Raw genomic sequence first — 17,992 nt, 5'->3', positions numbered from 1 at the left:
ACCCATCTGCAGCAAGACAATCGGCTCTTGGTTTCTTTGCTTTAATCTGATTCAAGCCTACCTTGAAAATTGAAGAATATGGAAGACTACCCCAAGGTCAAACCTGGGAGCTTAAACCCCAGAAAACTAACAAAAGTAAAATTAAAATATCATGTTCTCTTGGCCACAATACCATAACTTGCTTAAAATTTTGTCCTGGAGGTAACAGCCAGAGTTTGCAAGGCTTCTGACCTATCATGTATGTCTTCTAGCATCTCATCAGGTCTGTGTAACTGTTCTCTTCTTATTCTCTTATATTTACCCCATTTCCTTTTCTTCTTCACTTGAATGCAACTGGAGCATTGGCAGCTTACTCCAGAGACAGTTGTGTTTTGTGTTCAGAGTATCTCCTGGGTCTCATTCAGATTGGTGTTGTACCTCCCTTCCTACTGCAGCTTTTTCTCTACTCCCAGATGGTCTAGTATGTGTTCTTAAAACCTCTCCTATTTTTAGATTCCTCTACATATTTCTCTACATCATAGAGTATTAATTATACATAGATTCTGTTAAGCTCATGATCTCTGGTGCAATGCCAGCTATCTCTGGAGACAGGGCTTGCTGCATTTGAATGCATTATTAAAGCAGAGTGAAAAGTTTCATTATCTGGCTGCATTCCAGCACCATCTTGTGCCCACTGCCAGCCTCAGAGGTTGTGATCCCTGTAAGTTGACATTTGAGCATAATTCATCTTACCTCAAATTGGATGCCAACAGTGGAATTGCATTTACTAGACCTCTGCTGAATGCAGAGTCCAGACATGGAGTACTCAAAACAAATAAACAAACAAAAAGAATGGCAAAAACATCACTGAGGTATCAGTCCTTTAAGCAGCAGCTCTTTGCTGTGACAGGGACTGGTCTAGGTGAGTGGTTTGAGGTGGGATTTGTAAAAGCTATGAGAGCAAGAAGACAAAGCAGTAATTAATTCCTGCACTATCTTGGATGCTGCTTCTTCTTTCCTGGTTTTTGTCCCTTCTTTTTTTTTTTCTGAACCTAGGTAGCTCTGCTATTACCAGTGTTGCCTGGATACCATCAGTGTCTTCACTCCAGCAAAGTAATCACTGAAAAATTGAATAAAGAAAACCATATCAGGGAACCTAATTTCAATGAGGCATTTTCAGTTGAAGATCCTTTTATTGCACTTACTCGTTTGCACAAATCCCTATCACTCTTGCTACAGTTTAATTTTATGACTTCTGCTCCATCTGATCTTCTACTGACTGGAAAACAGACCTGATGCTGAATTACAGTTCTCTGTTTACCTCTTGGTATGAACCTCTCTAGATTTTTCTAGAGTACATCCACAAGCTAAACACAAATGAAATTTTCCATGAGAACAATAAAGAGGCAAAGATAGCTGTAAAAATGTTGAACTGTTATTTCAAGAATAAAACAGGCTGAAGACAAGTAGGAAGCTCTTGTAGCAGCATGCCATGACTCTGTTTCAATGTGTCCCTTCACTGTCCCTCCTGAGCAGTTTTTCTTTGAGGTTTCTGAATGAATCTAACATTGCTGATGCACCTCTCACAGAGGACTTTACTCATCTCTTATATCCAGCCTCTTTCTTTTTAGAGGTAGATGTTGTGTGCTGGAATAGAGCCATGTCTCACAGTCTCATCCATCCTAAGTTCAAAGCCCTTCTTTCCTCTCTAGCACATGTCCACACTGAGCTGCTAACCACAAAACCTGCCCTAACCACTACTGCTGCTCATCTCCCTGCTGCTGCCCATCCTGAAGAGACAGGACTAGGAGCTGGCAGAGGTCAGATGCAAGAGCTGAACAAGGGAACCTGTTTCCCAGAAAACAGGAAAAATAATTTCTAGGACTCACTTCCAGTTTTCTCCTTCCTCAGAGCAAGTCACTCTAAAAGACCATGGGCATGCTCCCGTACACGTGTGGGGTTTTCTCCCTGTTTGTCTGTAGATGTCAGGACCACATAGATGATAGAAAATATTAGGTTTTTGCAGTGACTACAACAGCAGTTGTACTGCTGTTACTTTGCTTATAAGCCTCTAATACATTGAAGACTAAAGAAGCAGAATTTTATTGTTCCATGATGCAGTTTGCCTTGAGCAAGCCCATACAGTGACTCGGTAGCCAAATGGGGAGTGAAACAGTAAGGTTGATCAGTGCCCATTTTCCCTGATATTTCCACATATGACTGAATCAGAGCAGTTTAAGCAGTGTCCCTGCACGAGAAATAAGAAGGGTATCACATCTTTTCAATCACATAAGGGCCTGCAGATATGTCTGAAATCTTACAGAAAGAAAGTTTTGGTGGCTTGCAGGAATGGACTGCTGGCTGTTTATATCATGGTATGGTGCAACAACAACACCCATGAGATATATTTAAACTTGTCCCGGGGCAGGTTTTTGCCATAGCACTTGATATTCTAGCAAATACATGTGTGTATATATATAAAGGTCTTTATATATCTATTCTAGGTAGTGCATTTATTTCTGTCTTTTTCCTAAAGAAGACCATGAGGACTGCTGATATATTGGGTAAGTAAGCATTTGCTAATTTAGACATGTGTGCTGCCGTATGCTTAGCAAGCTGTAACTCTCACTCAGCCCCCCACCTTCACACTCCCACTTTGCCAAGCAAGTGTTTCAAGGCAGATACTTTCAAAATTGGGAAAAAGTGATAAAAAGAGAGAGAATCCTCAGTGCATGAGGAAAAGATTTTATTCCCAAATCCTATGCTCTTACAACCATAATTCATTCCTTATGTATCCTTATTGCTCAAATTTATTTTCATTTTCTAATTTTGCCTATGAGATTGTCTTTAGTATTATCTTCATGAGTCCAACACAGAATTAATAAAATCAGGGAAGTTATCGAGTTACTTATTTGAATATAAGATTTTTTTTCTTACTGCATAGCTATTGCACAAAAATTCAAGCTCAATTTAAATTGATAACTTCCCTTTGGTTTTAATTTTATCACTTCAAAAAACAAATAATCATATTTGTCAAGTGTTCAGTTGGGAAATGTGGTGTTCACTGTAAAAGCCTGTCAGCTTTTTGTCTGTGTCCAAGGTTTTTTTGCATATCAAAACTGCCCACCTTCAACACAGTAATAGTGAGAAAAAAGCACATTTCAGGGTTTGGGCTTTACACCAAGCCATCTCAACTGGGACAGTGCACCTGATGCAGGGCACCTGATATTTTTGTGGGTTCCTAGCATCTAGGCTAGATTGTCCAAACTGTAGTGAGGACAGCTGTTCTCATGAATGTGTTGGAGAGATCTGCTCAGTATCGTTCCAGGAATACTATATATGATTTATTTAGGTTTGGAATCCAAGTTTGCCAGCTCAGCTGCTAAATTCTAAACCCCCCCTCCCTTCACTGATCATGTTTCCCTTATGGCCTTAAACACTGTATGTTGCTTTAACTAGTGTTCAGCTGATTTATTTTATTTCTGTGAGTTTGACTTTGCAAGATGAATTTAACAATGTTGCTACATTCCATAAGAATGAGCTGTATGATGGGAAATATGGTGATGGTTTTGCAAGCACATAAATATAGCACAGTTCTGCTTTTCCAAGGGAGCTGTTTGAGATAGCAGTGCCAACAAATCCCTCCGGATGTGCTTTGTTTTGTATTCCTGAGCCTTGCATTCCACTCCAATTTATAGGTTTACCAAGAATTTTAAAGATTACTTGATTTAGCTAATATCTTCCTTAATCCAATACATTTTACGATCTTCGGATCATCTCACTTCTATCTTGATACTTCAAGGAACATCTGTGTTTGTCACAGGCAGATGTCCACAAGGCAGAACTTGCAGATTTTTATTAAAAGCATAATAATGCAAGTTCGACCTTGAAAAGGGGCCCTGGCAACCTAGTGGCTGAACAGTCTATTGCAAATCATCCTTGTATAAAACAGTTCATAGATCTGCAAATACAAGAGGGAGCAGCCAGAATGTTGGCCCTATGACAGCTTCACTTGAGCACTGGACTGGCAGCTGTGTTGCATCTGATGCTTCCAGGGCAGGTTGATGGCTGGTGCAGATCTCTGTGGCCACTCTGACTTTGGGACAGTCACGTTTGTTTGCCCTGGCTAATGACCCAACTGACTGCACTAGTAGGAAATTTGTCCTTTCGGCTCAGGCTAAGTTTGCATGATGCACTTTGTGCCTGAGAGAAGTACAAAGGATTAATTTGCCTTTGTCCTACACTTGGATTTAGAATTGACAGTATTTGAAAATGCATTTTTTTGTTGAGTTGGAACCCTAATTCACATGGCTTTACTGACAACTTTTTTTCACATTTCCAAAATTCTTTGAGTCTTTAATAAAAATTAGACTAGATAAGACCACACATGCAAGGCAATCCCATTGCCTAAGTATAGATCTATTTAAATGGACTTAAATTTTCTTCTAGAAACTATTTTTGAATCAGCTGGTGATCAAGCATGACCACAATTACCAAATACTGTATTGCCAAAGTAACATGTCCTTTTCTTTAAAGGAGGAACACTGACAATAACAGGGATATACTTGTTGGTGACATTCACTCCAAATGTACCTCAGGAGCTCACAGCAAGACAAGTGCAGAATTACTTAGTGAGCTGGCCTTTTTTGGTATATTCAGTGAGTATCTGGTTCATGCTACTCCCTTAATCAGAAAAACTGGGTTACTGGGCTTTTTATAGCATTATAAATTAGTGGTAGAAAAACTGCTCCTGAAGATAAAATGTGTGATTTTCAAAGGAAAGTCCCTCATCATCCTACTAAATCCAAACTGAAAATATGCAGCAACAAAAGATAATTTTAAACTACCTTTCAGGGGAAAGTCATAATTGTGCAGGATAAAGTCATAATTGTGCAGGATTTACAAGAGTGGAAAGATTTTGATACTTGGGGAACTTGAGGGAAAACCTAAATATTGGTACTGTTTAAATTTCTTATATATGTGTTCATGCCACCCTGTCTACCTGTACATCTAAGTTTCAGGGCTTTTCTGGAATGTGATGGAATTGTGCTTTGAAAAATCAGGCTATCTGTGTTTTTGGTCCTGCCTTTTGTCTTTCATATCACTCTGTTTTATTCCCACATTGTTAAGCCTGGCTGAAAGGAGCGGAGATGGGAAGAGGTGGCCTACTTCTCTGCCACTTAGGTTAATCTGAACATGAGGCAGAATTCAAATACAAAAATACCATTTTGATTAAAGTATCTGTGTACAAACTTCAAACACCATACATCTTCCTTGATGTATTTCATTAACATCAGGAGCAAGACCAGAGTGAGTAGGATAAATTTCTGTCCCTCTTTTCCTCTGGAAAGCTGAAAATGTTTTCCTCCAGCTGAATGTAAAAGCTGCAATATAGGAGCTTCAGAAGCACTTACTATTTGCCAGAATAGGGACTCACTCAAGTTAGATTCTTAGTGCCCAGGCTTTTCTTAGTAGGAATTTCTGTTAGAAAGCCACTGAGTAGACAGTTAAGGACCTTAATCTTTTAGCCAACCTGCAGATTTTACGTGCATCTAACTATCCATTAACTACTAATTAAACAGAAATTACATGCTACCATAAAACATGTTGATCCTCTCTTTCAATTAATTGTGCATTTTAAACTCTCTTTCAATTTTTTGCCCTGTAAAAGATCCTGAAATATGCTGTTTCAGCTCAGTGGAAAAAATGAATATTTATGCTGTATAAGTCACATCTACTTTCAATCAGGCAATACCCAAGTGTTTTGGGGTACTCAGTAAGGGTAGCTTCAGCATCTACAAGAGCTTCAAGAAGTTAATGCAATCAGCAGAGTAAGAGGGGGGAGTTCAAAATAGGGATATCAATGCTCTTTCTTTTCTACTGAATATCACCCTCTACCCTGCAGTTTTACTTTTAGATTATAAAGTAGCCTGAATTTTAGACACTGATTTTGAATTGTTGATTCGCCCATTTGTGTAGAAATGGTGGAGAAAGAAAACTCCCTATCCACATTCAGTGACACCAGAAATTTCTGTGTGATATAACATTCACATTTTTTTGAAAAAAACAGGTTCCTGGAAAAGGGTTTTTCCCCACCTGAGGACTTTTTTGACTTCAGGAAAAGTTTTCAAGAATACAATTGAATGTGTAGGAAGACTGTGCTGTATTCTTCTTAGGAGACATTGTGAGGAGGTAGTAGGTAACCTCAGAACTTCATTTCTCCTCTTATCTCTTTCCCCTACCTTAGCCAGCATCTAATTCTGCATGTATAGCATAGGTTGTAGGGGAGGATGGAGCAAATATGGAGCAAATCTTGACTCAACAATATATCAAACTTTATGTGTTCCTTCTGTTCCGTGCGTTCATCTGTGTTGAGCTCCCTTCCACCAAAGAAAGGGGACGAGCGAAAGGCTCCACAAGAGACAGAGATATCAGCCTGATTGCCCTGGTATGCTGCTGGAAGATCAAGCAAACCCTGCTGTAAACATTCTCTTTGGGCAGGAAACAAGCTCTTCAAAACTGGTTGTAAAATGCCTAGCACAGTTTGGCTGTTGAGATATAAAAAAGTGCAGCAGAAGCTGCAGAATTTCCAGTATAAATATACAATGAGGAGACAGTACAGAAGTATAATGCAGTCCAACAATCTTTCTAAAAGTAGCCCCAAAGTGTGATCTGCTGAGAAATACAAAGCTCCAATGGTACAAAATGTTCTCTGTGGGTGGTAAACCATCCCCATGTGGCACTCCACTGCTATATTCTGCAGAAGTAGCCTCTAATTCCCACAAGACAACTTTGAGTCACCTTCTGAGACTCTGCAGTAGCATAATTATGTCTGAGCATGAATGACTACCTTAGCTTGTTTTTCTCTCTTTTGCTTATGTGCACTTAGAATCTCTACAGAGGACATAAATCATAGATTAAGCTGTTACTTTTCCCTAAACAGAAGCACAGTAAGAATTGTGTTGTTAATATTTAATCTCTGCAAAATCAGGTTCAAAACATTTCTGCTTCTCTTTTGAAATGCCTAGAAGACCATCCTGTGTATGCCAGAAAAGCATTTGAGGCAGCCAGTGTGGTATTTTGTTTTGGTGCCTTCTGGTAGAGCTTAGAAACATGGAAAACATGATTATTAAAAAATGTTGATGATATGTGGGCTTGAGGAGACATCAGTAGACATTAGTTGTTATAGCAAAGATGATTGTAAACAGATAAAGTTCCTTCATTTCCTCTAAACAGAGTATGTGAAGCTTCCCATTCCTGGACTTCATATTTACCACTACCACAGCTATCAGTGATGAGACTAAGTGATGTTTTGGGTAGTTCTTGGAAAACAATTTTAGGCAGCAACTGGGGCACCCCAGCTGTGTGAGGCCCTGTTAGGAGCCATGGACTCTGCTTGCAGTGTAACTTAATTGTCACAGACTCTCCCTTGTCTTCCGATTAAAGATGACCTGTATTTGGGTCACCAAGTGGCAGAGAACCATGGAAGAATAGTTAGGCTGCTGGACAGCACTGAGAACTAATTGTTTGGATTTACAGCTTAGTATGTGAAACTTGACAGAGCTGAGTAAACTTAAATAGCAGCCCTGAAGAGCAAACATCATTTATCTCCCTAGGTCTGGCCACAGGACTGTCATCTCTGGCTCTACACCATGGCTACTCTTGGGGTTTCCTCAGGAGGTGGTGACACACACAGACCTGTGCACCCCTTCCAGAGTTGCCATCGGGGACTCCAGTGTCCTATTGATCATTTTGCTTGGCTGTTTCCTTTCAGATGTGTCTTCTTGGTGGGTTGGTTTGTTTTTAAGCAGGAGGAGATCACAGTGGAGCTTCAATTTAGCTTTAGCAAGAGAAGAAATGACAAAACAATGAGGACCAACAGAAGGCTAATGGACAGAGCCAGCTATGATGACCTGGTTCAGTCAAAGCTGGTGCTGCTTGGCACTACCTGTCACTCAGGGGGCTGGACTGAGGTAGAAGAGGGAGTGGAATGACACAGCTGCTATGATAGACCAGTTTGAGTCAGTGACTGTCCCTTGGCTTGTTTTTGGATGATTGTTCTTGCATAGTTTGAAATCTCAGTGGTAGGATAGATGATGGTGCTTTCCCCTGCTGTGATTGTCTAGAGGATATAAAATGAATCGATGTAGCTGCCTGCAGTAGGGCTGTCTCATGGGTTTCTGTACAACCTGTGGTAGCCACACCAAGGGTCTGGGAAGAGTGACTGGTGCTCAGGTTTGCACGGGTGAGGGAAGCAGAGTTCACAGTGCTGTTATCTGGTGCCATGGCCCAGTCCCAGTCACACCCTCCTGTGAACTTGTGTGTCATAGAAGAGGATACTTAGGGCATCTCTGGGACTCCTTTCTTAACATGGGTGCCTTTCTGAGTGGGGAATATTTTCTTATCACAGGTTTCTTCTGTTCTGTTACCAATTGTTCCCTGTCAGAATAGCAAATGAAGCTACCTGGTGGCTGTTGTAGCTGCAGCCTGATAATGTGATATTCCCCTCTGGCCCTAAGATGTGTTTGACAGCAGCACAAAAAAGCAAAGCTGACACCTTTACTTCTCCTCTCAAGTCCCCTCAAAACTCTGTCATGGTTTTCAACAGGGAGGCCAAGATGAACTCACCTGTCTGCAGATCTTGACATTTCTTGTGCCTTGGTTCCTGATTTAGATTTACCCAGTGTCACACTGTTGAATAAAGTGGGAGAGGCTGGCCAAGTTACTTACTACAACACTACCACTAGTGGTAGTGTTGTAGAGGCAAAAGCCTCAGTGGTGGCCAAGCTGGTGGCCAAGTTTTCATCTCTGTGTGCAAGACTGGTGGGGAGGGACATCAGTCTGGGGGAAGATGAGACCAGTGCTTCACAGAGATTGTGAAGATTATTCAATTAGGATTAGTCTGGTAGTCCAGGAATGGTTTTTTGGTTTTTTGTGTTGTTTTTTTTTTTTTAATTAACCCACAGCCAAAATCCAACACATTTGAAAAACAAACAAATAAACATCAACCGAACACCCTCTCCCACTCAACTTTGTTGTTTTGGTTTTTCTAATCTTGTGATAAATATTTGACATTTTTTAAAGAAATGTGGTATAAAATCCAAATTTGTGTTCTTCATGTTTTGAAATGCAATTGTCTCTTGGTTGTCTTTGGGAGCAAGGGATCCATGTGAAGGTAACTAAAAATTGAATTAAAGTATAATTGTGTTCTGTTAATATTTTTAAGCACTACTGAATTGGGGAGGGTATAAATGAGGCAGAGAATTTTAGTAATTGGGCAGAACTGACAGCTTTCCTGCTGCAGTCACTCTCCAAAATGAGAAATGGGCTACTTACATTATATAACCATCACTGGTAACTGTTCAGTCACCTCTTTGGGAATTTCATCAGCACTACACCCAGGTACTTTTGAGTTTAGTGCTGCCTTATGGTGGCTGTTGGTTTGAGAGTGAAGTGCCTTATAAAATATAAAATAGTATGCTAGTGACAAAATCAATGAGATTAACAGATGCTTCTATGATTTGCTTTGTTGGCAAAAAATAGCAATAATGAGATTCAGTAATGAGGCAATCTCATTTTCTGTCTTATTTCCCCCATTTGATTTCTTTCTGACATGCACAAATGAACTTGTCTATCTTCATGCTGTCTCTAAAGCTACCAGGCTTCTGAGCACCCCTTAGTGCAGAGGTGGCTCTCTTCTGTTTTCATAAGTCTTCTGAGCTTGACAGGAGATTCATGGCCCTTGCCCTTGCTCTTCTCTTTAGGCATAGAGGGATATTTGGGCAACCCCTTTGGGTAGGTGGCAAAATACCCATTATTTTGAGATGGCAAGAGTTACTGAGGCAATCTGCAGAGACATGTGCACAGGAAGTCCGTAAATTTAGCTGTCATTTAGCTGTCACATGTTATTGAAGGAGCAAAACTGGACCATGCATGGTGTAGGTGGATCTGCTTCAGCATCTCAACGTGTCCAGTAGTGCAGTCTGCTAGTGTCATTGAACTTTTCAAGGTAAGGTCCTGGCAGGTACTTGTGATTTGAGAACTACTGTCTGAAATAAATTATTTCCTCCTTATGATGTATGGCAGAAAATTTGGACAGAAAATTGAGGGGAGTTTTTAGTAGGAATGGTGAGAAGAGCAAAGAGGGTAGCAAAAATTAGCTTGCACATTACAAAGAGTAAGTGACATTAGGAATACTATAGCTAAAAGAAGAGATTGCTCTTTCTTTAGCCAAGTGCTTTTTTCGATAGGATTAATAGACAGAGTTTCTGTAAGTATTATTATTTACTGATAAATATTGGTACCTTTGCTCTCACATTAAAAAAAGTCTTCTAGTGACAAAATATATATAAAAGTACAGAATGAAAAACAGAAGATATGAATAATGCTCAAAGTTTAACTTTTGTTATAACAGGAAAAATAAATGACAACAGTTGTTTAATAGCTCAGTCAATAGTTATTTTTTAGCAGAAGACATTTTATAAAGCCATTCTTTGCTTTGAACATACAGAGCAGCAAAAATGAATGCGAAATCTCAAAAGACTTAGAATGAAAAATCTATTACATGGTTTCATGGCTCTAACTTTCTTTTCTTTTATTTTCAGATTTTAGAAATTCTAATATTCTGCATTCTCCTCTATTTTTACAAAAGAAAGGCTGTGAAACACATCATGGTTTTGTTAATGATGGTAGCTCTACTGGGTAAGAACATATTATTCACTTTAATGCTCCTGTCTGCTACTTGATAATTCCTTGTCACTCCATCTCTCCAGACAGTTTAGATTAGAGCCATGCCGAAGAAGAATCATTGAAACATTTGACATGATTTTTACTGCGTTCTCTTTTTGAAAAGCTGATTATTAAACATAGTTTCTGTGCTTATTGCTGGGACTATTTCTTTTTACAGATGCCCTCAAATAAATATGCTATGTGCAATGGTATTCTGAAACTTGTATTAAATAACAAGGTTATTTAGGTTTTGATGCTGGCAAAATAGACTATTCAAAACTTTGTTTTGGAGAACAAGCTGTGAAAATCAGTTCTCTGTAACAGCGACTGAAGACCTTGTAAGTGCTCTCTAAACAAACACAGTGATATTCTGTGACTGTACAGCAAATTTTAATTATCTATGACTATTTGCATATGCAACATTTTATATTTTACCACCTTTCCTAAAGAAAAACAAGAACTCAGTGAGCCACTGAAATGTGTTTTCTATCATTGTCACCACAGTCAATAACCAGGGAAAATACAGGAGATCATTTTATCAGCATCTTTCAATAAAATTAAACTTGAATCTGTTTTGAGAAATATCAGGAGTTCATCTCTAAAGCTCCTATGCTTGCACGGTTATATCAAGAATTTTCACCACCCTATGCAACAAATTCTCCCGTCCTTGTCTTGTCATTTCTCTGTGAAACCCTCATGGGACAGAAGTCTTTGGTTGAAGTGAAAGGTGCCATTGAAGTTAAAGATTATTTTTTCTCCGATTTCAGTGGGTGCATGTATAAGTCTGCAAAGACTTATGTGTCTAATGGATATGACCATGAGGGTTTTGATAAAATAGAATTTCCCTAAAGTTTGCCAGGTACAGAAGTCGGATTTAACTGAATGTAAAAACCCTCACAGATGTATTAACTGTTCATTCAAGGTAAAAACCCTGAATGGTTTCTTACTCTGCTGAAAAACTCAGACTTTCAGAACAACTTTTTGGGGACAGTTTTCCTATGTAGGTTTCTCATCCCTAGGAACATTAGGATCTGTAGCTCTGCAGAAGCATTGCAGGATTTCCTTGCTCCCTGCATGAGGCAGAGATGGAAGAGCCCGGGAGCCTTAGGGCTAACTGCTCTTGGTTTGGAGGAGGGAAGTGTGAGTGTGGCTATCCCCAGCTCCTAGCACAGAGCCTTGGAGCTTTGGCAAAGCTTGCCTGAGGAGTGTGAAGCACTGCGCCCTCCTGAGCGAAGGTCCAGGCAGTCCTGGACCAGGTCCAGGTCCTCCTTCTGCATAACTGGAAGCCTGAAAATTTCCAGATGTGTTCCTGCACATCACTGCTGCAGTCTGGGCAGGCTCACCATGCCGCTGCTCTGGGCAGTCCTGGGAGCGCTGGGCAGCTGCTCTGGACATTCCTGCTGGCTCTGCCCCCGTCCTGCCAGCCCCGGGCTCCGCTGGGAAAGGAGCGGCAGCGGGGCTGCAAACCTGTGCCCTGGCAGGCTCTAACTGCAGTCCCCTGGTCTGGCTGCAGTCAACCAAAAATACATTTTCAGCTGGAGGCTGCTGAGGTTTTCGTGAGCTTATGCAACCTGAGGAAGGATGTGTCATTATTTCTGCTCTGTTAAAAAAGACACAAACAAATCGTGGTTCACGGGACCTTCTGAAATACTGACATTTCCCTTGAACATGACACTCAGAACTGCATCTGACTCTGGTTCCTGCAGTTGTCCTGGATGCTGGCAGTCCCTACAAATCTACACTTAGAGCATTTTGGTCTCTGACCTTTCTGCTGAGTGAAGTGATGGAGGGGCTGAAAATTGTCCATTACTTTGCTCCCAGCTGTGTGACGCAGGCGCTGCCCTTGCAAGGCTCTGCCTGCTGAAGGGGTGAGAGCTCATGGAAGGTGATACAGTCCTGGTGGGTGTTCATACAGACATAAATTAAATGTGGCAAGATTTCTTTACAGAGAAACCTGTGTTTCACTGGATATGCAAGCTACTTTCACCATCAAGAAAATACAGAGGAGATGAAAAAATCTGATAAAGTTTTACTTAGTACAACTCAGCAGATTCATTTGGAGAGAATCATCTTACCTCATGTATATGCTCAGTTATCATAAATTTGGGGGAAACATTTCAGATTATAGTGAGATTTCAGAGGTTTCTGCCCTAACAGCTGGAAAGTGACATAATTTCTCATACTAGCTTTGAGGGGAGGTCATTCTGACAGAGAAAACAACTCCTGGGTTTGAAACTCATTTTGGAGTTACTTTAATGGAAAAGATAATTTTACTTCTCAAAGAATATAAACCAACCAAACCCCCTGGTTCTTTCATTTCTGTCTTGTTAAAATTTTAAGGCGTGGAAATTTCCCTTCCATCAGAAGAAGAATTTAGCAATCTTTACTTTTAGCAAAACAATTTAATACCTGTAATTGTTCTTTTAAAATAATAACTTCCCCATGTTAGAGTGCAAATCTCAGTTTTATGTTGATGTCTTGTTGGGGCTTGAGTGTATTTTTGACTTTGTATCATAGCATTTGCACCACTGACCTCTGCTCAGTTTTACAGCTGTGTTTGTTAAAGCACTTCACCCGTTCCCATTACAGAGAAAGAAGTGAAGTGCTGGGGGGAAAGGTTGTCATGAAAACAGTGACTTTCATGGTGATGAACAGGATCATCATGTATGCAGCTTTTAAACTCCTCCTGAACTTTTGGACTTTCTGTAAGAAAAATGCTTGCAATCAAACCCACAAACCTGCATTCATTCTTCTTCCCCCTCCTTTTCTCCCTACCTTTGGCCTGAACCTTTTGCACAGCACAGGTCTCCTTGCCAATCTGAATGTTACGGCAGGATGAATCAGACCACTGAAATCCAACACTCCTCAGCTCTGCACAAGGGTGGAACTGGATCTCAGCTGGGGGATGGTGCTCCTGACAATTAATTACCTTTCTTCAAAGGTCATCCCTGCAGCCTGACACTTGAAATTTTTAGGGTTTTTTGAATTTGTTACATTTTATTTGCAGTAATCACAGACTTGTTGGATTAGCTTCCACAAACCAAGAGCTCCAAAAGGAAATCTAAAGTAACTCTTAGCTAAACTCTCAGCCCCTTTTCTAAAAGATTTCTCTTGCAAAACCTCTCTGATCTGGTGACATGTATTAAAACCATTGCCTGCTGTCTGAAAGTTGTTTGTGGTGACACAATGATAATGAATAAATGGATTGACAGTACACTAATGAAATTCTCTTTCTGTGGGATAAGTCCAGTAAATGCTCTAAAGAGCCTGGCCCTTGAAATGAAGTGCAGACCCTTGTGTTGTTTGTCTGCTCTTCATATATATTTAATGCATGGGGAGAGTTAGGTGCTTTGGGATGTGATCCCTGAAGTCAACTTTGTCCAGCTCCTGTTTCAAAAGAGAAATCCTGAAGATGATGAGTTATTTGAGGCTGCCAGTGACACATGCAGGCTGCTATAAAGAGGCATCCTAACTGCTTTGAACAGATAGCCAAACCTCTCAGATGTCTCCTGAATACTGTAACATGGGCTTCAAATTAGCTAAATAAAGTATGTGTGGAGTTAAACAAAGTATGTGTGGAAGATGTGGACTCTTGTACCACCTTCAACTGGGAGTCCAGTGTGCTAAAAAGACTTAAAGGCAAAACACAGCAGACTTGGATCTAAGGCCACTGACCTTAGACAGGAGCTTAGCAAGCATTTATAGAATCATACACTTGTTTTAGGTGCCCAAGTCCTTCCTTAGTCTTGTTTTAAGAGATCAGGCCTGTGCCTCTGACCTGGATCTTTGTCCTCCCTCACTGATGTACTGAAGTCACTGCTAATCTGAGCCCTGCCCTGCTAATCTCTTCCCTTCCCTTTCAGCATCGCTGACTGTCATTGCTGTTAAGGCTGTGTCCAGCATGATAGCACTTTCTGTGAAGGGGAAAATGCAGCTAACTTACTCCGTTTTCTATATCATGAGTGTTTTAATGGCAACTTCTTGTGCTTTCCAAATCAAGTGAGTAAGATTCTACTTACCTACTAACCTTCATACATGTTTCATCTGACAGTTTTATTTGGGACTGATAATGATTCCAGATACAAGTTGCATTTTAAGGCAACAAATTCTGGCAGAGCCTTGACAGATGCATAAATTGCCTCCAGCTGATTGTGTTGTTTGTTTAAACTTTAGTTCTTAGTTTATATTTAGTTTATTATTTAGTTTATAATTGATTGTTATGGACACCACCTCCTCTCATTATCACCTTCAGCAAGGTCTTCCCAAATGTACTTGTCTAGTTTTGGCACAGGTCTTAACACACTAAGTGAAATTTACACTTATGTAGTCGTTTGGGGGTTACTTTTAGAAATCTTTATTGCTGAATAATCAAATTACCATGATTATCCTCATTATTCACGTCTGTTCCCCAGCTTTATGGCCCCAGTCAGACTGAAGAAGAGACTTTACCCCAACTTTCTCCCTGCCTCTGTTAAATCTGCTGCACTTTGCTATCCTGCATGACTGTACCTTTCAAGTTTCCCCTGCAGGCCTCTGGTCTGTGAAGTGATTGCTTTATGCTGCCTTTGCAGATTGCTGGGGGTGGCAGCACAGTAAAATATGTCTTGCAGCTGAACAGCATCTGTTCCCTTTCTGCCTGTCCCTCTGCTTCTGGTGCTGATAGCAGCCTTCAGTAATCTCATCTAGACTGCTCCAGTGTGAGCCTGAGTAGTTACTTGTATGATTATTTTCCGGTAGAAAAGCCAACCCAGCTTTTTCATGGCAGAACATACCATTCCCATGTGGAATCAGAAAGTCCATGCATTATTGTGCACTGACTCTCCATGGCTGACTCAGGAACTCCCCTGTAACAGATTATAAAGTGATTTACATCCAGCTTGTCTTCGCTGGGAGAACAGCTCTGGGCATTTTCAATAGGAAATAAGAGCTTAGTAAATAAGAAGCTGCTGAATTAACCTCTCCATCTTGTAATTTTTTTCTTTATTTCCTTTGCTGGCAAAAATTAAAGCAGAAGTGAAATGTGACCATTTCATTCCCTGGGCTCAGCATCCCTTTCTTTCTACTTTTTTGGATGCGTTTTCTAGCAGGGGCAATGCTGTCAGTCTAATTTTTCATTTTATTTGTTTTCTCTCTTATTTTCAATGACTGTCATTCATTAGATGAAAACAGCCTGTGCTGCTACAATCTCCTGGATCCAACACCAGGCCTATCACTGTTTTAGTCCCCGTGACCAAATTTGTTGCAAATGGGAGAAAATAATGAGGTGTTTTCAATGACTTCAAAATCCTGACTATCCTGTGGATATGTAGGATTTCTTTATTTTTAAAGCACCATGGAGACTGTTCAACAGTTGCTAAAATAACCACGCAATTATTTTAATGGCTAAAACAGATCCAAGCTTGGATTTTTACTGTGTGCATATATTGCACCAGTGAAATGTTCAAGTGTGGTTCTTTTTACAGGCTTGAATTTAGTCTGCAGACTCCTGATTTTTCTCTCTGAAATGACCATTCACATAACAGGCTATTTACAGGTGCATCCACGATGTCAGCTCATGATTCATCACTCTATGGGTGGATGTTGATAGCTCTGGTCTCTGTACAAGTGGGTTTTAATTGTTTTGCCTTTTTGCAGATTGTGCAGGCTGCTCCATGGCCAGTGTCTCAGTCCTGCAGGTCTGTGTGCAGTGTATGCTCCTGTGGTCCTGTACACTCTTGCTCATGATTCTGATGAGAGGTCTTGTTACCTTTCTGAAGAGCCGGGCAGAGAGTTTCCAACCCAAGGAGCTTGAAGCCACCTTCCTGGACTTTCCCCACAGGACAGAGTTTTTCTGGGGTGTGATTGCAGGGATAAACATACAAATAGGTGTTTCAGCCAAGCTGGATTGAGCAGTAGCAGCAATGTGGACTTCAGAAAAGGGAAACAGTTTCTACAAGAACTCACATGTTCTATCCATGATGCCAGTGTACCCTTACACAACCTATTTGATTACACCAACTTGTCCCTGGCTGCTTGCAGGCAACACTGCTTCCAAGAACCAATGCAGATCATAAGCAGTAACACCCTAGCATTCCTCCCTTATCTGTGACAGACAAAAATTTTCCAGCAATGCTTCAAAAATATGTCCTTTGAAAGCCTATGGCCAGAAGAATCCATGCCAACCTTCTTGCTTTCACCTATTCATTTGTACTCTGCAGATCCAAAACCAGAAAGTAAATTCAGTGTGTGTATGCTGTCCAGGGCTATTTGCTGTTGTGGTAAGGAATGGTCACACTTATTATAAAACTGACAAGAAGTAGCTTAACCTGACTTAAAGTGCAAGGAACCTTCTGTAGGCATGCGATACAATAATGCTTACCTTTCAGGTTCTTGAATCAAGCAATGCATCTGTATGAAGCAACAGCAGTTGTCCCCATTAATTTTGTGTTCTTCACCACCAGTGCCATCATTTCAGGTTTGTTTCTGACCTTCTTCATCTACAGAAAGATTTTTTAAACATTAGAGTTTCAATAATAGGAACCCTGTGAATAGGAACCCAAACCAGTCATATTTGTCTTCACAGGAATAAGTTTTTCCTATGTCATAGGTGTTTAAGTTTTGAAAAAGAAATAATTTCACAACTTCTGAAACAAAATAAATGGTAGGGTCTTAGAACTAGATCATCTTTAAGGTTCATCCCAACCTAAATAATTCTATAATTCTACAAAAATAATCAAATTCTAACCTTTCCAAAAGAGATTATGTGTGATTCACTGTACCTTGCTGGCTTACTAGAAGTACCTGCATTTATCCTAGCCTCATACTGACATCCAGTAAATGTATTTACCATGTGCACCCCAGTCTTTCCCTATACAAACTGGTAGAGTAATTTTAACAGCCTGGCAAACTACTCAAATGACAACCAGCTGTGCTTCATAGTAGTTAGTGTATATTCCATTTCAGAAGGTGGAATTCTGGGCTAAGTGAAGGAAATAAAATGACTACAAAAATTTTTAAGCATTTAACATTTTATTCTGGGTGAGAACTTTGAACTCAGCATTGTTAAAGAGGGACTGCAAATCTTGGAAATGGTGTGCAGCCTAAGAACAAGAGCTGGGAGGACGACTAAGATGCTGTATCAGCAATGAGCCAAAATGATCATGTTGTTAGAACATTTATGACTCATTTTAACACACGCTGGGGGCTTTCCTGTCATTGCTGTGCAGGAGTTTCTCATGCAGAGCTGCCATTAATGAGAAGGGGAGTTAGCTTCACGCACAGATTGCCTCAACACCTGTGTTAGAAG

General features: G+C 40.3%; 1 protein-coding gene across 3 annotated transcripts in view; it reads left to right on the top strand.

The window, feature by feature from the left end:
* NIPAL2 (NIPA like domain containing 2) overlaps positions 1-17,992 on the top strand; it is an 88,439-nt gene that overhangs the window by 49,470 nt on the left and 20,977 nt on the right. For all 3 annotated transcript variants that reach the window (XM_085572399.1, XM_085572400.1, XM_031503742.3), the window contains 5 exons: positions 2,484-2,543; positions 4,516-4,637; positions 10,584-10,680; positions 14,571-14,706; positions 17,073-17,161. In XM_085572399.1, coding sequence (XP_085428525.1) covers positions 2,484-2,543; positions 4,516-4,637; positions 10,584-10,680; positions 14,571-14,706; positions 17,073-17,161 — 504 coding nt within the window. The remainder of the gene's footprint in view (positions 1-2,483; positions 2,544-4,515; positions 4,638-10,583; positions 10,681-14,570; positions 14,707-17,072; positions 17,162-17,992) is intronic.

This window comes from Lonchura striata, chromosome 2, assembly GCF_050655825.1.
Source record: "Lonchura striata isolate lonStrDom1 chromosome 2, ASM5065582v1, whole genome shotgun sequence".
Taxonomy (NCBI): Eukaryota; Metazoa; Chordata; class Aves; order Passeriformes; family Estrildidae; genus Lonchura; species Lonchura striata.
This window is presented reverse-complemented; position numbering and strand designations above follow the sequence as displayed.